Raw genomic sequence first — 19674 nt, forward strand, 5'->3', positions numbered from 1 at the left:
GCTGAGTTGCATCCTGGGGACACTGGGACAGTTGGCCCGCCTGCAGTCAGGCCTTGCTTCAAGGGCCCACCAGTTCCACAGGCAGCTCCAAACCCGCAGAATTGTGATGGGGCCCGGAGGGGGTGGCACATACCAGGGAAGCGTCGTGCCTGTGTCCGGAGATGGCACTATAAGGACCCTATTTTTTTAGATCCCAGTTCCTCTTTGGCCCAACAGCTCTACACTCAAGCAAAGAGGGAGATGCCCTCACTGCCAGGGGCTGGTGGGCCACACAGGAGATGGGTGGTCAGAGGATGAAGATACCCCCCTTGCCCCCACTGCGAGACCAATCCCTGCTGGACCTGCCTCCAGGGTGCAAGGCGGCTTCAGCTTCCTCCCACCTAAGTCTTTCCCATCTTGGATAAGACAAGCCACCTCCCCCAGAGGCCTATAGGTAGAGAAAAGTAGGGAAATAGTTCGAGAACTAGGGGAGGCGGGAAGGGGCAGGTCAGGGGAGCTGCCCACTAGAGGGGGTGCAGCAGACGGCAGATTCCCAGGCACCTGAGCAGGAGTGCGCGTCCCACCCTCAGTCCCCAACCCTCCTTAGGCCGGGGCTGGGAGGCCCCAGGCCCTCTCTTGGGTCCCCTAGTCCACCTGGATTCAGTTGAATCTGGGAAGGGAAGGGTTAATGTCGGGGCCTAAGTAGGGCCTGACTCCGGGAATGCCATTGATATGGAGAGGTGGGGACTCCCTCTGCGCAGTTACCATCTCAATGGCACTTTCACAAGTCCCCTTGAATCCCCACCCCCATCCGCCTCCGCCTGGGATAGAGGTGGGGGAGGGGAACTACCCTGGAGGGAAACGGAGGCACAGGGTGCGGGGCCTCACCCTCCTTGCCCCCGCAGGGAGTGACAGAACTGGACCTGGTCTTTGTTCCCTCCGGGAGGGCAGGGGACAGGGAGGCTCAGGTGGGCAGAACTGGAACTCGGCTTAGATGGGGCGAGGGTGGAAGTGGGTTAATTCCAACCCCATTGTCTATCTCGCCGTCTTTACAGGGGAAGCGTGGCCCAATGACAAAGAGGGAAACGAGCAGTCGGGAGAGCTGCGGTGGTGCCAGGAAGGGTATGGGGTGGACATGGAGGCTGCACCACAACCCCAGGGCAGCATCACCTGCTGTCTTGGGGAGGTGCCTGAGGCCCTGATTTCACAGGCAGAGAAGCCAAGTCCCTGGCTCCAGAGGAAAGATGCAGATGAAACGTTGAGGTCCCCTAGCAATTCCCACTGGTTTACCTACCCCATTTTACGGACAAGGAAACAAGCTCAGAGAGCTGAGAGAACCCGGCCAGGTCTCCACGCGGGAAACGGGACAAGCCTGAAGCAACCTCAAACCCCGACTTCAAAGCCCAGGTCTTTGGCCAGCGCCACAGGCCGGGCTTCCAGAGGGTAAGCTGGGCCTCCTGATGCCTCTTACCCCAGGGCAGTGCAGCAGCCCCCTCCCACCCGCCACCCCACCTACATGCCGCCCATTCCTCCCTAGCCAGCCATTCCCTCCTTCCCCGACTCCGAGGCTCCTGTGCCAGGAAGTCTCCTCGGAGAACCCACTGCATCTGCATCTGATCAGACGGGAAGCCACCCTCCACCCTGGCTCACTGTCACTGCCTCTGTGTCCCTGATGCAGAAAGCACTGTGTCTGCTCATCACCTGCAGCCGCAGCTTACTGGACTGTGGGTCAGACCTGGCGTCAACCCCACCCCAGGGCTCGGGCAAGTCACAACTGCCCTCATCCCACATGCCTCCTGGCTGTGAAACTGAGGGAGAAGTCCGCCCTCCCTACCTCCAGGGCCCCGGAAGGCCTCTGCCCAAGCAGCCAGCGCCTCCGGCACCTCGGGGTCACTATAAGTGTAGACTCAGGACAAGAGTATCTTGTGAAGAGCATAATGGCGGTTTCACTTGTAAACCTGGGCAGACTCCACTGATGGGGTAGCAGTTAACTTTATTCTCAGTTGAAACTGTCAGCTTTCAACCAGCAGCAGTCATCACCTGGAGCTCGGAGGGCAGGGCTACCGCCCGCTCCTCCAGGCTGTCTTCTTTAAGACGACACAGTCTGGTCCTTTCTGTGCACTGTCTGATGCTTACCTGACAGGGGAGGAGGGCCACATGACCTAAAGATAGTGGAGGAAGCACCAAGCCAGCAGGAATGGGAACTCGGCCATAATTCAGCAAAGTTTGGGAAAGCCAGTCATTCAACTTTCTTCCGGTGCCTGTGAGAGCTTTCTCAAGATACTAGTGCTTTCAGCTCCTGCCTGAGGACTCCAAGGGCACCTACGGTTCAGGGTCAGTGAGGGACAGGGCCTAAAACACAGTAAGGGAAGCTGGGCAGCCAGCTCGAGAGGGGGCCCAGCCCCACAGGGGAGAGGACACTTGCCTGTATGGACCGGATGGTGGCTCCTAAGCCCTGGGAAATATGCGAGGGGCCTTATTTGAAGAGAGGGTCTTTGCAGATGTAATTAAGTTGAGGATCTCAAGATGAGATCATTCCGGATTGAGGGTGGGCCCTACGCCCAATGACAGGTGTCATAAGAGAAAAACAGAGAGAGATTTGAGACATAGACACGGGAGGAGGTCACATGAAGACAGAGGCAGAGACTGGAGTTAGGCGGCGACAAGCCAAGGATCACCAGGAGCCACCAGAAGCTGGGAGAGGCAAGAAGGATCCTCCACTAGAGCTTCTGGAGGGAGTGTGGCCCTGCCACACCTTGACTTTGGACTTCTGCCTTCCAGAACGGCATTTTTGTTGTTTTAAGCCCCCAGTTTGCGGTGATTTACTGCAGCAGTCACAGGAAACTCATGCGCTGCCTTTCTTGCTGGGGGGTCCCAGGCTCTCAGAGGTCGCCCAAGGTCAAGCTGGCTTCCTGATACCATTCCTGAGCTGCTGTAGAAGGGCCCATCGAGACAGGACGTCTGCTGGTTACCTGAGCCCAAGCCACCTGAGTAACAAAGGGAACTTTATTCTGAGTTGTAGGCACTGGGGAGAAACCAGCAGCGGGGCGGGGGGTAGGTAAAGATGGGGAGAGAACAGGGGCTTCCTCTCATGACTCACCGTGGGAGCTTTCCTGTCCCCTGGGGATGACTTGACAGCCCTTGCATGTGACACTCCTGCTCCAGGGCCCAGTATCGATTGTCCATCAACACCACTGTTTTCCTGGTGCACCCAGGCCCTCAGGACCCCTGGATCTATTTCAGTTGAAAGTTTAACTTCTTAAGACTTGGAAGGCAGGATCTGAATTTCCAAGAAGCCATACAAATGAAAATCGAGGAGGGTCTTGGGCATGACATCCAAATCCTTTATTTTATAAGGGAAAATGAGACTTTTGGGGTACCCTAGTTAGAACATTTTAAACTTTTGTTTTCATTTCCTCAGCCACGTGCTGTGGGCTCCCCAGCCCCACCTGCCCAGATCACCAGCCAGCTTATCAGCACGGGGGATGAATTACATTCTCAAATAACCAGGCAGGAGACCTTCTGTAGGATAGCTGGGAAAATAGAATAAAGACCCTAATCTTAAAGTGAGTGTATTTTCAGACTTGCTCCTTCCTCCCCCAAACCTGGGCTGCTCCCCGACACCTTTCCCTCTTCCCCGTGCCCCACGCCTTCTGAATCCGCCCGCGGGGAAGGCGCCGAGGGGCACAGCCCGGGTGTCTGGGCAAAGCTGCCTACTCACCGGCCCGCAGCCCCTCCGCGTCGGCGGCCTCTGGGAGGGCCGGGCGGTCAGCAGGGTGGCGACAGGAAGAAGTAAGGCGGCGGTGGCGGCGGCGGCAGGGGCGGGGGGAAGACGGGCAGCGGCCAGGGGTCGCGGGGCGCGGGCAGCGCCAGCAGGCTGAAGGACGAGGGCCGTGCAGGCAGCGGCGGCAGCGGCAGCGGGGGCGGCTCGGCGACCAGGGGTGGGCGGCCGCGCGCGCCCACGGGCCCGGGCGTGGCGGCTACGGCGGCCTCCGGCAGCGGCGGCAGCGGCAGGTGCGCGGGCGGCGGCGCGGGCGCGGGCAGGCGCGGCAGGTGCTGCAGGGCGAGCGCGGCGGCGGGCGGCGCGGGTGCACAGGCCTCGGGTGGCAGCTCCGGCAGCGCCAGGTGGGCGCCTGGGCCCCAGGGCGCCAGAGGTTCGGGCCGCAGTGGGAGCGCGGGCAGCGGCGGCAGCTCGGCCAGGGCGAGCGCCGAGAGCGGCGGCGGCCCCGGGCTCAGGCCCGGCGGCAGGCCAGGCAGCGGCGGGTGGGGCAGGGACGGCGCGGGCGGCGGGGTCAGCGACAGCGACGCGCGGGCCCGGCCCCGCCGCGAGTGGGCACGGACGCGGGCGAGCCGCGGGTGCGAGCGGGAGCGGGGAAGCCGCTCCGCCAGCTTGGCTGCCACCGCTCCCGTGCCTGGCGCGCGCCTCCCGCGGCAGTCCGGTTCCTCGGTGGGAGGCCACGCGCGGCGCGGCAGACGGCCCAGCCAATCGGAGCCGCGCTCCGCCGCGCCCCAGCCAATCAAGGGCCAGTGCGCTGGCTGCGGGCGCGTCTCTCCCTCCGGCTGTCACGAGCTCCCCGCTGGCAGCCAGTCAAAGGCAGCAGCGCTCTCTGTCAAGTTCTTCTTCCCGCCCTCCCCTGCTCTCAACCAATCACGGTGCCCCGTGGTGCCACAGGCCCCACCCTCCACTAGTCCTGAGACCAGGCTCTGCACCCGCGCAGTGGGCGCCCCCACCTGGCCCGGCCTGAGGGTCCCCTGAGCCGCGGCGTCCCAATGGCTGCCGCGCCCCGCCCCGCCGCGCCCCCCTGCAGCGGCCAATGAGTAGAGAGTGTGTGGCTCTCCTCTTTTGGAGTCTGCCCTAGTGTTTCCAGACTGATGCGCCTGGGTGTGGTTCAAGACCCACACAGATTTCCCTTCAATTTCCTTAAAGAAGAGATGAAACGATATCATAATTCAAAAGCAAAGTTTGATGACATGTAGCATTTGTGGCAACGTTGCTAAGAACGGTTATAAATGACAGGTGGGTGAGAATCTGAAAAAAGGAGAAAGTGGTCAGTCTTTTTAAAATCGGAATATAGAAACCTATATTAGAAGAATATTAGAGCATTTCTACGTGGGTTAGGAAGGACATCACCCACTGCCCTCACTGAGACAGTCTGCTCAATGTCCCCTGAGCCCAGATGTTGGCCTCTAATCTTGTCCTCCGGTAAAAAGATGTGGTTTATTCCATGCCTGGGGGCAGAGAAAGATAAGACTATTTGGATACTTTTAAAGAATTAGTAGTTTTGTGAAAAAGCAAAAGTCTGTGATGATTCTCAAATAGAGCAAATCAAATGAGGTAGGCTAAGAGAAATCAGGCTGGAGTTCCAATAATGTTTACAGAAACTCCTAAAGGTTGATCAACCCAAAACCTTGTGCATATTGTGGTGAGGTTTGGGCCTGCACCGAAATCCCGCTATTGTAAATCAAGCCAATAGGAAGTTGAGCTGAGTTCCTTATAGGGTGCCAAATCCCATCGGTTCTTCAGTTAAAACTTAACCAGGCTGCAAGAAGAGGTGTGGGCCTGGAAAGGCACAGCTCAGAACACGGAGGCTCGGAGAGACTGGTTCAGGGACTCGCCAGGCTTTAGGTCAAAGCTCAGAACAGTAGGTCAATCCCCAATTTTGCAACCTCCACTCGGGACCCAGCCTAGGAAAGCAGTTTGCTTCCATATTTCCGGGTGAGTAAATTTGTAATCATGGGATGGGAAAACGAAGTGATCCAGTAGCACTGATCCTGAAACTTGATTAGTAACGGCTTTTTAAGATGTTTGAACACACTCAGTAATCTGAGATGTTAAATGTCTGGTTTATTCCTTTCCAGGAGCCCTGTAAGTGCTTAGGGAGAAGTTTCTGGTTGGATCTGCACCCCTCCGCTCCACTGAGAGGTCAAGTAGATTATGTGTGCAATTGTTTGACATGTCTAAGGGAATTGAGTTCATCAGGCTTGTAGGGCATGCTGCATATTTGGGGGGAAGTCGATCTGTCGATTTCTAATCTAACTGAGCATTAATCAAAGAATGGGGAAGTTCTATATCCAAATTATAAGATAAATCAGTACAGTGACATCTAGAAGACAAGTGTAAAGGCTTCAGGAAAATGAGATTTTTACTTTAATAACTTTAATACATTGATTATAAATTAAAACACAGTTAATGCACAGGTCCCCTAAATGGATGTGGTTCCCCCACTAGATTGTGACCCAGCGATGCTCCCTCCCCAAGGGCAGGGCTGAGTGTGTTCTGTTCTCACACCTCTCCCCTTGGAGTACAGCCCTGGCACACAGCCACATTGACGTTTGTTGAATGAATGAATGAATGAATGGAAGGAGGTGCTGGGTGGAGGCTACAGGCCCAGGTGCCCCACCCCAGCCAGCTGATCCCTGCCCCCACGGCACACAGAGGCAAAGAGGGAAGCACACTGCCTTTATTAATACTTCAGCCGGGCCAGAGGCTGAGCCTGAGGGTCTGGCCATCCTTGCCTGGCTGCCCAGGCTCTGCCCAGAGGCGCTCAGGATGGGTGGGGGATGGGCTCCAGTGCTTAGCATTTCCCAAGAGGGCAGCGGCCTGGGAAGAGGGAGAGCAGAGCGCTGGTGAGGTCTGGCCCCCTCCTCACTTCCCAGGGGACCTGAGCCCTCTCCTTCCTCTGGTCTCTGAGGTCAGTCACTCAGCAGATGCCTACAGGTGGCCTGAGAGCCTGCTCTCTCTCCCAAGGGCTGGGGACCCAGTGCAGCCTGGAGGGCTGACAATGGTGGCATGGGGCGAGTAGGGGACTGGGCCAATGTGCTCCCTCTCACCTCCATAGCCATTTCCCAGCAGGTCACTGATGTCTCTCTTCACCTCAGGGCCCCCTAAGGTGCACAAGGCAGGGCACCTGGGTCACCAGAGGACTTCAGAGTCCTCCTGCCCACCCCAACTTCACCCCAGGCCCTGGGAGACCCCCACTCACCGAAAGGCCCGGGGCCCAGGTCTGGCCTCAGTTGCCCATAGGGCCCTGGAGGGAGGGACAGAAGGTGGGAGCACTGAGTCCCCGATGGTCCGCCTTCCAACTCTGTCACCTCCCCATCTTGGTCTAGTGTCCAGGTTCCTGCTCAGGGCCCCTGCTCCACCTGCCTCTCCTCCAGCCCCACCCTTTCCTGCCTATTCCCTCCTGTCTTCCTCTGCCACCAGTGCCACCCCTCTATCTCTGCAGGGCTGTGGGGTGGGCCTGGGCCCAGGACCCAGCCCCCCAGTGCCACCCCTGACCCCCCACAGCACTCTTCCACACACCCCATTACCTGGCTGGCTGCTGACCCCTGGATATGTGCCTCCAGCAGCATATCCAGGCTTCAGGGCAGCTCCCCAGGGCTGGAGGGAGGGCCAGGGAGAGCCCCTCAGGGAAGCGGCCTGACCTGCAGGAGGAAAGCTGGCATGGGCACCCTGCTCACTGGACCTGGACATCCAGCATGCCCCGGTCCTCCCCAGACATTGGATCCCCCGCCCACTTGGCCTGGTCCCTGCAACGCTTGCTTACCGGGGTTCTCTCTGCTCCCTGAACACTCATTTCTTACCATTTCCTTCAGGGGCTGGAGCTGCTGCTCTGGAGTCCACAAGCACTTCCTCCTCATACCCTGCAAGAGATCCAAGCCATTCCTGCCCAGCCCCTGGACGTCCTTTCCCCTCACCCCTGCACTGTCCCCTGGGGCCAACTCACCATTCCTAAAGCCATTGGCCCCAGGGAACCCTGGAGGAGAAAAAAGAAGGTCAGAGGCAGGAGCAGCCCCTGAGCCTGGGCCTCCCACCCCACCCCACCCCCAGGCACCTGGCTGCGGGCGGGCCTCAGGGAAGACCCCAGCTCCCAGACCACCATTCCAGTAACCAAACCCTGCAGGAGAGAGGTTGGGGAGGGGCTGGGGGGCAGTACTGACAGACCAGGAGGACTCCTCGTGGTGAGACAGACCGACTCAGAGATGACCTGAGAGGACCTCGCACCTTTCCCCACCGTCAGCCAGCTAACCCCGTACAACCTCTGGGGTCCCACCTTCCAGAAGCCTCCCCAACCTCCCTCTAGGCAGCCTCAGTCTGTCATTCCACCCTTGCCTGAGACACTGCACCTGGTTCTGGCCACCACTGTGCATAGTCAATATGCACTGGGTGAATAAGGAAAGAGAGAGACAGACACGGCGAGAGACAGCAACAAGGAGGACTCGCCATGAGGAAGATGCCAGCTCATGCCCAAGATGGGGGCCCGGGGGGCTCACCGACTTTCTGGGGCTGAAGGCCACCACCAAAGCCTGGAGGAGAGGAAACAGGGGTCAGAGCTGGGGGGTTGGAGACAGCTGCAGTCTTTGGTCCCTTCATCCGAAGCTGACGGAAGGGAGGGGAGGGTAAGGAAGGGGAGAACTCAGACTCACCCACTTCTGCTCCTGGTCCATAGCCATTCAGAGGCTGGTACCCTGTGAAGAGAATGGAGATCAGACGGGAGGACCCAGACTTTCCCTAACTCCTTGGGGGCCACATGTGGACCTTAGGGACTCTGAGGAGGAAGAAGGCATTCTCCCTATCCACAAAGAACAGAACAGAAGAAATGAGCTTAGAAAGCAGCAACAGAGAGTGAGGGTAGGCTTAGGGAGGGACTTCCTGGCCTTGTGGTGCCCAAACAGCTGAGGCAGCTAGGGAACAAGAGTGTTGCAGGAGTGACCCTGATCTGGCATGGGGACAGGGAGCAGACAGACTCACACCTGCTTTCTGAGGTTTCAGTCCCCACTGGATGGCTGCAGTTGGTGCTAGCAAGAAAGCCAGGGGACAGGAGTGAGCCCGAGGCAGGGTGGGTTGGGAATGCTGCAGCCTGCCATGGGGGCAGGGGCTGGGGGGAGCTGCCATATTGGAGGTTACATGGGGTCTCAGGACCAGAGTTCAGCTTTCCCTCAGCTAGCTCACTGTGACAAGGCTCTGTCTCAGCTGGAGAATGGGCACAGGGGCTTCTGAGCTGCCCAGGCAGGCCCAGCCCCTCCAGGGACGGGTACCCCCAATGTCCCCCCTCCACACTGACCTGGGAAATTGCCATTCTGCACAGGGTGGGGGGGAGCTGGGAATTCAGGCCCCAACCACCCCTTTTATCTTAACAGCTCCCCAGAGGGGGAGGCCTGGGGAGAAGCAGTGAAGGGCCCCTCCCATTGCAGGGATGTGGACGGGGGAGGGACAGAGCACTGAGCGCAGGCCAGCACCCACCCCAAGCTGCCCTCCTGGACTTAGCCTGGCCAAGTCATCAGCCTGCAGTGGCTTCTAAGGCAGACACAGGTTCCAAGAGAGGTCATTGGCCAGGTCAGGAAAACCCCAGCTCCCAGGAGCCACAAGCTCCTGTGGTGACAGGTGACAGAGCCACCTGACATGGTTCCTGCTGTTTGCCCAACCAGCCCCTCTGCCTTCCAGCAACATCCCCTCCACCTCCCTCCTTGCCACACCCCTCCAGCCCCAGAAGCCTCACCTGGCTGGGCCCCCAGCCCGTTTCCGTTGCCATATCCTGGAGAGGAAAGCAGGGAGATGAGGGGCAGTATTTAGGGAAGGGGGTGTGGAAGGTGAGGCAGGAGGAGGTGCAGGACAGAGATGCGGGGGTCTCACTCGCCTGGCTTCTGAGGTTTCACACCCTCTCCCAGACCTGCAGGAGAGACAGAGGCCGCTTCAAACCAGGCCCCGCCCTAGTAAGGAGGCCTCCCTCCCCGACAGGGCCCTCACTGCCCTCACCTGCTGGGATTTGCAGCCCGGCCCCTGGCGGGGATCCTGGGAGGAAGAGCAGATAGGAGAGCAGCAGCTGGCTGGGGGAGACCCCACTCTGCCTCTTCTCTTCCTCAGGACCCCTCTTTGCCCCATGGGGCCCTTTGCCCCCTCCCCGCCACTTCCCAGAACTCCAGGGCCCACCCCCTGCCTCCTTCACCTGGCTGGGCCCTTTGGCCTGGGAAGGCTCCGGCTGCCAGCCCGTTCCTGTAAACTGGGGAGACAGGGTGGGGGTTGTGAGGCGGAACAGGGTGGGGAAGTAGACAGTTTCTGGGGATAGAGAGGAGTCGTGGTGGGGGGAGGTCCAATTCTGACACCAATTCCAATTTTGGGGGTTTCCAATACCACCAAGCAATTCTCAGAAGCCAGCTGGGTGTCTGACAATTTAACTCAATTCTGACACTATTTAACCCGGAGATGGCGTCAGATCCCCCAGGTTAAGGGCTCAGTCCAACAAGACCGTTCCTCTCCTCACCCATTTCAGGTGCCAATCGCCAGTCCAGGTTGTCACCCGTGCTTCTGACCCACCAGCTATAAATGGGAGGTTCCCATGACCCCCTCCTTGTGTTCGATTAATTTGCGGGAGTGGCTCACAGAACTCGGGAAAATATTTTACTTACTAGATTACTCGTTTATTGTAAAAGGATCTAACTCGGGAACAGCCAGATGGAAGAGATGCACAGGGCAAGGTATGGGGGAGGGGTGTGGAGCTTCTTGCTCTCCCCAAATCCCCACGTGCTCCTCAACTCGAGAAGAAGCTCTCCAATCCCAGTCCTTCCGGGTTTTCAGGCCGCTGGCATGATTGATTACCCCATTGGCCATTGGTGATTGAACTCACTCTCCAGCCCCGCCTCCTCCCACAGGTCAGGGGTGGGATTGAAAGTTCCAACCCTCTAACCACGAGGTGGGTTCCCCTGGCAACCAGCCCCTATCCTTAGGTGACCCAGGGGCTTTCCAAAAGTCATCTCATTAACACAACAAAAGACACCATTAACACCCTCCTCACTTAGGAAATTCCGAGGCTTTTAGGAGCTAGCTCTGTGCCAGAAATGGGAGGGAAACAAAATAAACATCTCTTGTTATAAACCTCAGTATCACAAGCGGGTAGAGAAAAAGGGTTCACCTGGCTTCTGCAGCTTCATGCCCTCACCAATGCCTGGAGAAGAGACGGAAGCAGGTGAGGCACCCAGGACCCACCCACTGGGCCTCTCCCCCAGCACCCTGGCATCTGGCCCCCAGCGCCCACCCCCCTACCTGGTCCGTAACCGATAGGAACCTGAGGGCCTGTGGGGACGGAGAGGGAGAGGCTGAGGTGCGGGAGGCTGGGGACTGGGCTGCCCTTCCCTCCCAGTTTAGGAACCAGAAGCCCTGGGGCCGCCTCTGCCCCATGCCACCTCCATTCATGGCCAACTCCACCCTCTCCAAGTCTGGCAGGAGCCCAGAGTGGATTCTCAGAACAGGGTCTCAGTGAGGATCATCTCCTCCCCAGGGCCCCTCTTGTCTCCTCCTCTCCCAGCCCCCAGCTCTCCCAACCCCCCACTACCTGCTCCGTAGCCATTCTGAGCTGGGGGGCCTGCAGGGTAGCCATTCTGAGCTGGGAGGCCTGTGAGGGAGGGAGGGATGAACAGGGGTTTGGGACCCTGGCTAAGGTGGGGGTGAAGGTCCGGCCCGTGGTCCCCCCTTCAGAGCCAAGCCCTAACAAGGGCTCCTCCAGCCCCTCATAACCATTCACCAATCCTGCCCCTCGAAGGCCTGCAGGGAGGCGGGAGAGGACACCAAGATGCGGAACCCCGCCCCAGACCCCACCAGTCTCACCTGGCTGGGCTCCCAGCCCATTGCCATTCCCAAATCCTGGGGAGACAGACCGAGGTGGGAGTGTGAATGGGGGAGAGGAACTCAGGGTTTGGGGGAGGGAGGAAGACAGGTAGGGGAAGGCTCACCCGGCTTCTGGGGTTTCACGGCCCCTCCAAAGCCTGGTAGGGGGACAGGGAGCAGGTGAGGGACCCGGCCCCCACCTCTGGGCCTCCCCAGAACCCCAGCCCGCCCCTACCTGGTCCATAGCCGTTTTGAGTCACAGGGCCTGTGGGGAGAAGAGGGGAATGATAAAGATGGCCATGGGGCTGAGGGGGTGAGGCCAGCACTGGAGTCCCTTGGTCTGGCCTCCCACTCCTCTCCCCATGGTCCTTGGTGCCCCTGGACACCCCAATCCCCTCTTAGAGTCATACACAGGCCCAGCACAATACACTTAGGTCTGCAGGAGGTGGGGGCCAAGAGAAAAGGCCTGAGAGGGACAAGGGACAGGATGGCTCTCCTCTCACCTCTCACCTGGCCGCTGGACTTTCTGGCTCCCTCCTAGGCCTGGGGAGGCTGAGAGGCTGACATTGCCTCTGCCAGGCCTCTCCTTACCCCCCAGGCCCCACCCCTCCATCTGCTGTGCCCCCAGCTCTTGCTTCTCTCCTCCCTCACAACCCCTCCGGCCCCGTCCAGCTGCGCTCACCTGGCTGGGCTCCCAGTCCATTTCCCTGAATGTATCCTGAGGAGGAAAAGCAGGGGCGGGTATGAGGGCCAGTGTCTGCAGGGTTCAGGAGGGGGCAGGGCAGAGTCGGTGGCCTCAGAGACAAGGTGCGAGGGGGGGTCTCTCCCGTCCCTTCCAGGCCATAGGCAGACCCCTCCAACTCCCCACTACTCCACACATAGCCCCTGCCCCAGCTCCTTGCCCTCCTCTCTCCCCCTAAGAAGCCTGGGCCCCTGCCCCAAGGGAGGCCCCCTCCTAGCCCTTTCCCAGATCCTGGAGAGAGAGAGGGAGGTATGAGCAGGGGGTGCTCCGGCTTCAGGGGGACGTGGATAGAGACAAGACTAGGGCAGGACTCACCTGGCTTCTGGGGCTTCATGCCCCCCCTGAAGCCTGGAGAAGAAACGGGGGCAGGTGAGGGACTCAGGAGCCCCCATCTGCAGGCCTCCCCAGGCTCCTCCCACTCTGTTCCTACCTGCCCCGTATCCGTTCTGGGTTTCCTGGCCTGTGGGGAAAGGAAGGGTGAGCTGGAGGGATTTGGGGTCTTGCTGAGGTGGAAGTGAAGGTCCCCCCTCTTGGACCAAGCCAGAAAGCTGGGATCCTAGAGGCTTCCTTTCAGCACCCCTCAGTTATTCACCAGTCCTGCCTCTCCAAGGCCTGGAGGGAGGTGGGAGGCGATACCCCCCACCCCAGACCCCACCAGTCTCACCTGGCTGGGCACCCAGCCCATTGCCGTTCCCAAATCCTAGGGGGACAGACCAAGGTGGGAGTGTGAACAGGGGGAGGGGAGCTCAGGGTTTTAGGGGGTGGAGAGAGGCAGAGGGAGGCTCACCCGGCTTCTGGGGTTTCACGGCCCCTCCAAAGCCTGGTAGGGGGACAGGGAGCAGGTGAGGGACCCGGCCCCCACCTCTGGGCCTCCCCAGAACCCCGGCCCGCCCCTACCTGGTCCATAGCCGTTCTGAGCTGCAGGACCTGGTGGGAGAAGAGAGGGGTTCTGGGTTCTCTCTGTGGCTCCCCCCAAAGCCAGTGCCCCCACCCCCAGCCAGGTCCTTGACCTCCCCCTGGGGTCCAGCCTCCCTTCAGAGCCTGAATGCCATACCCAGCTGCCTGGGTCCCATCTGATTGGGTGTCACTGCCAGCACCCAAGTTAAACAGCCAGGAAGGTGGACTCCTTGATAGGGAGTCCCTTGAGGGGACCCCTTCCCCTCACCAACCACATGCTGTCAGCTCTGGCTCCTGTCACCTTGGCCTCCAAGCCGTTTCCAGGGCCTGGACCCTCTTGGGTCCTCTCTTGGATGCCCCAGCTCAAGAACCCACCAATTTCTCAGTGGGCCACAGCCAGCAGCCTCCTCCTGGCCTCCGCTTCCTCTTCCCCAGGAGGCCCGGGCTCCCCTCTAGTGGGCAGCCTGGCCGCGTTGCCTTCAGCTCCTTTCCTGTCTGCCTCTTCCCGCCTGCCCCAGGCTCTGGGAGTGCCTGCCTCCAGCACCTGGCTGGCCCCTGGATGTTTGTTGAATGAATGTTTGTTTTGTGACACCAGGTGGGAGGGCGGGTCTCATCTAGCTTCTGGGGTTTTAGTCCTCCCAGGCCTTGGAAGAGAAGGGGACTGTCTGTGCATCTACCTGACCCTGCCTCTTCCCTCACAACTAGGGTTGGGCCCGCATATCAGCTACCCCCTCAAGGTCCCCCCCACTCCTAGAGCTCCAGGGCCACACCTGGTTGGGCTCCTGGCCCATTCCCATTCCCAAATCCTAGGGAGACAGAGGAAGAGGGACCAGGAGAGATCCAGGGCTTGGGGGCAGCAGACAGAGAATGTGATAATGGACAGAGACTGGGATAGAGTGGGGCTCACCTGGCTTCTGGGGTTTTCCACCCCCTCCAAAGCCTGGGGAAGAGATGAGCAGGTGAGGGGCCCTGAAGCCTCCACCCAGAAATTCAGCCCCTGCTCCCAGCTTCCACCCCCATCCACTCTCTACCTGGTCCAAAGCCATTCTGAGCTGCGAGACCTATGTGGGGGGTGACACAGTAAAGTTGGGCATTGCTGAAGTGGGAAAGGCCCCCAGTCCCCACCTCAGCCCCCTGAACCCCTGCCCTCCCCTCACATCCCTCCATTCAGCCTGGATAGATTCACAAGAGGAGTAGGGGGAGGTGACTGGGGGACCTGTGACAGGAAAGAGGCAGGACCCCCAGACCTCCCCCTCACAGCTGCCATCTGGTCCTGAGACCCACCCCCCCACCCCCCCCCCCACCCCGGCCAAGTCTTAAATGCCACCATTTTTCCCCACCCCTATGCTGGCTGCTGGCCCAGCCCAGCCCTGAAAACACCCGCCAGCTTCCTCCTCACATCCTCCTCCTCCGCTCCACCGAGTCCTGGAGCCAAGTGTTTTTCAGGTATTAACAAGATCTTTCACGTTCTGCTTAAAACCCCAAGGGGGCATCCCACTGCCGAGAATAAAACCCCCAAGCCTCCAGCCCCCTCTCAGCCTCAGCCTCCATCCTCCCATGGGGTCACCCCAGTCCTGACCACAGCCCACAGTGGCTGCACGTGTGGTTCTGGGCTTGTGGGCTGGGCCCAGCGAGTCTGCAGCCCGGTCAAGGTTGACCAGCGCAGCATCTGCAGTGGCCAGCTGCAGCCTGGCTCAGGGCAGGTGCTCGGATAACACTGATCGTGAGCTGGACCCTGACTTCTCCCTCTGAGCACCCACCCCAGCACCACCCACCCCTCCTAGGCTGGGCCCCCAGGCCATTGCCAGTGCCATGCAGTGTCCTGGAGAGGGAAAGCAGTGTGAGGAGTGGGTGTGGGAGGACTGGGGTTGAGAGGAGACAAGGACAGGGATGGGCAGGGACAGAGTCAAGATGGGGGACAGGAGGGCAGGGTCTCTGGCTCGCCTGATTTCTGAGGTTCCAAGGCCCCTCCCAAGCCTGGAGAAAGACCAGGCATGTGACTGAGCCACATGCAGACCCCACCTCTCCTCACAGAAATCAATTTTCTGCCCTCCTGATCCTGAGTTCCCCTAGCCACCCCCTCCTTCCTAGAACCTGGCTTGGCCCAGTGTCCTCACCTGGCTGGGCTCCAACTCCCAGGAAGGCCCTGGTTCCCATCCCATTCCCGTTGGCATATCCTAGGGAGGCAGCAGAAAGGAGCAAGGGGAGGCTAGGCAGCAGGGGTGGACGGGGACAGAGGGACAGCGTAGGACTCACCTGGCTTTTGGGGTTTCACAATCCCTCCAATTCCTGAGAAAGAGACAGAGATCAAGTGATGGAGCCTGGAACTCCCTGAACCCCTAAATCCAAGCATATGCCCCCAGCTCTCACCCCCCTCCCCTACCTGGTCCCTGGCCACTGTTCTGAGCCACCCTTACCTGGCAGGGCTCCTGCCCCGGGAAAAGCACTGACTCCTAAACCATTTCTGCTCCCAAATCCTGGGGACACAGAAGTGGGGACTGTAAGCCATGGGTTGGGCAGGTTCAAGCACACAGAGGGGGCTGGGATGGAAATGGCAGGAAAGTGCCAAGATGGGCCAGGGCAGGGCTCTCCCTCATTTGCAGGTTTCATGCTCCCTCCCAGGCCTGGGGAGAGGCTGAGCCCTTTGTCCTCCCCACAGAACCCAACTCTCTCCCCTACTGATTCCGATTCCAGCTCTTCTCCCTCCCTGAACCCCAGGGCGCTGCCCCAGGCGTCCTCACCTGGCTGGGCTCCCAGCCCTGGGAAGGCCCCAGCTCCCAGGCCATTGCCATATCCTGGGGAGAGACAGCCAGAGGGCAGAATGAGGAGGAGGGGCTGGGGCTTCAAAGGGAGCAGACAGGCGGTGATGACCATGGCGGGTGGACAGAGGGGCATGGAGCTGGGGCTCACCTGGTTTCTGAGGTTTCACAGCTCCTCCAATGCCTGAGGAGAGAAATGCAGTAGATGAGGGGACCCCAGGGACCCAGCCTCTTCTGGGGCTCCACAGCCATGCTGAGCTGAGGGGTGAGGCAGGGGTGCTTGTGCTCCCAGCTAAGGTGGAGGTGAAGCAGGGGTACCCTTGTTCTCCCTTTCCCAAACCAGACTTCAGGAACCCTCATGGTCCTTCCCTCCACCTCCCGTGAGTCACGAGTTCGGCCCCAGGGAGTCTGGGAGAAGACCCTCCTGATCCTGACCAGGCCGTATCCCCCCACGTCCATACCCATCCCTCTTCCCCCACCTCACCTGGCTGGGCTGCAACACCTGGGAAGGCCCCTGCTCCCAGCTGGTTCCCATTCCCAAGCCCTGGGGAGATAGGGCAGGAGGGGGTGAGAGGGGAGTAAGGGAGCAGTGGGGGGCAGGGCATAGAGATGGGGAGAGACAAGTAGGGTGGGGTTATCACCTGGCTTGAGGGGTCTCACACCCCCTCCAGCGCCTGAGAAGGAGACGGGGATCAACTGAGGGTCTCAGACGACCCCATTTCGGGGATGCCCCTAGACTCCTGGCCTCAGCTCCCCCAACCCTGGGCTCATCTCTACCTGTTCCATAGCCATTCTGAGCTGGAAGGCCTGTGGGGAGGGGGAGGGATGAACTGGAGAGGTTTGGGGTCCCAGCTGGGGTGGGGATGCAGGACCCTTGGACCCAGCCAGAAATAGCAAACCTGAAGGCTCCCTATCTGCCCCCTCAATCATTCACCAATCCTCCTACCAACCCCCCACCCCCCGCCTGGGAGGGAGGCAAGGAGACAGACGACCAACTCCCAGACCCCGCCATTCTCACCTGGCTGGGCTCTCAGCCCATTCCCGTTCCCGAATCCTGGGGCACAGATAGAAGTGAGGGGTGTGAGAGAAAGATGGAGAGATAGAGAGAGCTGGCCCTGGGCAGGGCTCGCCTGGCTTCTGAAGTTTAACACCCCCTTGGGAGCCTGGGGAAAACCCAGGGAGCAGATGAGGGACCCAGAACCCTCTCCCTCAGGGTCTCCTCAGGACCCGCCCACCCCTCCCCCCAGCTTGCTCCCAGCTAGCCCAGGGGACACGCAGTGAGCCAGGCTTGCTTGCCCTGGGGCGGGGCTTAGTGGGCCGACACAAGGAACAAGCAGGGACAGGAAAGAATTGGGGGTGCCCAGGGCAAGGTATACAGATGAGATGACACCAGAACAGTCTTGATGGATTCCTGGGGGGAGGGGAGTGTGTGCAGGAGGGAAAGGACAGAGGCCTGCAGGAAGGGGTCATGGGGGCTTCTCTGCCTGGGAAGTGTCAGTGATGTCCCTAGGTATTTGAATTTCTGAGACAGCTGCCCTCTAACCCCAAAATCCCACTTGCCCATCCCTTACCTGCTCCCAGGCCACTGGGGGGACCGTAGCCTGTTGGGAAAATGAGAAGCTGAGCCTGGGCAGGCAGGAGGGGCCAGGAGCAGGGGTGCCCCACCCTCATTTAGAGGACACAGGGCTGCCCCCACCCCACCTGCCTCTCAGCCAGCTTCACCTGATCTGTAGCCATTTGAGCTCCATAAACCTACAGGGTCGGGGAGAAGGGGGGTGGCTTAGGAGAGGGCAAAGAGGGCTGAATCTGGATGACCCGCCTCCTGCTCTGCAGAGCAAGAGTGCACCCCCTCTCTGGGCCTCAGCTTCCCCTCTGGTCACAGGAGGGGTGAGGACAGAGCCAGGTGAACAGACCAGCGTCAGGGACAGCGGAGGCTGAAGGGTCCTTCGGCATGGAGGGAGGTGTCTGGGCACATCCCCCACACCCTCTTCCTCAGGGACATGTGTCCTCTCCCCTCCATTCTTACTTCAGAGGGTCTTTGGACCCCTCCCTTCCTGGAAATCTCATCCTCCTGGCCACCCCCCAATCTTTCTCTCCTGCAGCCTGGAGGCATCAAATCTCAGGAGGGAGCCCCTTCTCCCACCCTTAGGACCCCACAGACCTTTCTGTGACACCCAGCCCCTCCTGCCCCAGCCCCGGGCCCTGCTCCAGCTTGCCTTGTTCCCTCCCCTCCTGTCCCACCTCCAGGCCTTTGCCCCATCTTGCTCCCAGGGATGTCCTTCCCCTTTCCTGTCACAACCTGTCCCCCTAAGACCCAGCTCCAGGTCCCTCCTCCGCGCCTGATGTTCTCACATCCAGAGCTAGAGTCTGCCCCAGCGCAACTCTGCAACTCCGTTCCTAGGGCGGCAGGTGTCTGTGCTCCCTGCGCTTGAACTGACCACGGACAGGCTGCCTGCCGCAAAGACAGGGAGGGACTCCGTGCTTTCCTAGGCCCCTCATCTGGATCCTGGAGCTGAGGAATTTCTGGGGTTCTCCCACAGAGAACTCCAAGACCCCTGGGGGGAGAAACCAGGCCCTCTTCCTTGACTCCAGTGCTGGGAGGGCCCACTTACCTTTCCCCAGGCCTGGAGACAACGGAGGCAGCCCTGGGGAGCAAGGGAGGGGGACTGACTCAGGGCAATGACCCCAGAGATGGGGAAGAGTCAGGAGGCAGCCCTCTATCCCCTAGTGCCCCAAAACCCTGCCGAGCCCAGACTTCACACATCTGCCCCCCCGTCTCCAGAGCCCCAGCATCTGACCCAACACTCTCCCTACACCCCCAGCCCCACCCTCAGCTGTTCAGGCCGTCTAGCCAGCGGCTGCCCTCACCGCCTTGCAGGCTTTCAGAAGTCAGGCAGAGCAGGAAGAGGGCGGCGGGGAAGGCCTGGGTGCCCATGGTGCTGGGCGGAGTGGGAGGGTACTGGGCCTTCGGGCCTTTAAAGACCCTGCTGGGTGGAGGCCCTCACCCAGGCCCCCCAGTAGCAGAGGGTCTGCTGGCAGTCCCCAGGGGCCAGTCCCCACTCCCTCCGCAGCAGGAGTCCAGCCTCCTCCCTGCCCCACCCCTCATCCATCATGGGCGCTGACAGCCAGGACAGACAAGCCCCACCTGGCCCCCTGAGCGTCCTCCACCCTTCTCAGGGACTGGGGCCGGGCGCCAGGCCTGGAGGGCTCCGATGTACCCCCAGCAGCTGGCAAGAGGTAGGCAGGCACCCCAGGCCCAGCCCCAACACAGCTGGGGAGATGGGAGAGCCGGGCCAAGAACTGTGGGTGTGGCTGGCAGGGGAGACTCAGAATGAGTTACAGTGTTACCCGGATAGAGAGCAAAGGGGACAGAGGCCACAGAGTGTTAGGATGTTACAGAGGCGGATGGAGAGGCAACAGTGTAGCAGAGTGGATCTGACAGACAGGCGGTCCCCAAGAACAGCCAATCTGTTATCCATCTAACCCTGGAGACCACACAGACGACACCCAGAGACAGCCCTTCCTCCCCAACTGAGGCTGGGCTTGCAAGAGTGGGCCTGAGCCTCCCCTCCATGAGGCACGGTGGCACACAGGGAGGGGCACCCCATGCTCAGGAGGCCCTCCCAGCTTCCCCTCCATCTCCTGCTCAGCTCCAGCGGCAGCAACTGTCACTTTGGGGGACAGACTCTGGGGGG

At 60.3% G+C, this 19674-nt stretch overlaps 2 protein-coding genes and 1 long non-coding RNA gene across 38 annotated transcripts; all 3 read right to left on the reverse strand.

Annotated features, from left to right (window-relative positions):
- Positions 1-1952: 1952 nt before the first annotated feature.
- Positions 1953-2544, reverse strand: LOC138917187 (uncharacterized). The gene is made up of 2 exons (XR_011424883.1): positions 2405-2544; positions 1953-2115 (listed from the first exon to the last, which is right to left on the reverse strand). It is a non-coding gene; the product is annotated as an uncharacterized lncRNA (long non-coding RNA).
- Positions 2545-3295: 751 nt separating this feature from the next.
- On the reverse strand, positions 3296-6489 carry LOC102149927 (uncharacterized). The gene is made up of 3 exons (XM_023655043.2): positions 6451-6489; positions 3701-4539; positions 3296-3512 (listed from the first exon to the last, which is right to left on the reverse strand). The coding sequence occupies exons 1-2, from the start codon at positions 6487-6489 to the stop codon at positions 3748-3750; spliced, it is 831 nt and encodes a 276-aa protein (XP_023510811.1). The 3' UTR covers positions 3296-3512; positions 3701-3747.
- On the reverse strand, positions 6425-19070 carry GREP1 (glycine rich extracellular protein 1). 36 transcript variants are annotated; one of them, XM_023616484.2, is made up of 39 exons: positions 18848-19009; positions 18592-18624; positions 17551-17580; positions 16998-17033; positions 16621-16653; positions 16464-16523; positions 16131-16163; positions 15962-16015; positions 15638-15697; positions 15477-15509; positions 15338-15397; positions 14252-14281; positions 14128-14160; positions 13221-13250; positions 13111-13143; positions 12988-13023; positions 12754-12783; positions 12639-12671; positions 12264-12299; positions 11817-11846; positions 11707-11739; positions 11582-11617; positions 11310-11369; positions 11021-11050; positions 10890-10922; positions 9927-9980; positions 9737-9772; positions 9618-9650; positions 9480-9515; positions 8734-8778; positions 8407-8448; positions 8254-8286; positions 7815-7877; positions 7707-7736; positions 7564-7623; positions 7291-7404; positions 6963-7007; positions 6811-6864; positions 6425-6580 (listed from the first exon to the last, which is right to left on the reverse strand). In XM_023616484.2, exons 1-39 carry the CDS (start codon positions 18912-18914, stop codon positions 6555-6557), a joined length of 1653 nt encoding a protein of 550 aa, XP_023472252.2. In that variant the 5' UTR covers positions 18915-19009; the 3' UTR covers positions 6425-6554. The 36 variants fall into 36 exon arrangements, with proteins under 36 accessions (XP_023472252.2, XP_023472261.2, XP_023472260.2 ...); XM_023616493.2 differs by lacking the exon at positions 6811-6864 and having other exon boundaries at positions 18848-19013; XM_023616492.2 differs by lacking the exon at positions 8734-8778 and having other exon boundaries at positions 18848-19012.
- Between the last annotated feature and the right edge of the window lie 604 nt (positions 19071-19674).

This window comes from Equus caballus, chromosome 13 (assembly GCF_041296265.1).
Source record: "Equus caballus isolate H_3958 breed thoroughbred chromosome 13, TB-T2T, whole genome shotgun sequence".
Classification (NCBI taxonomy): domain Eukaryota; kingdom Metazoa; phylum Chordata; class Mammalia; order Perissodactyla; family Equidae; genus Equus; species Equus caballus.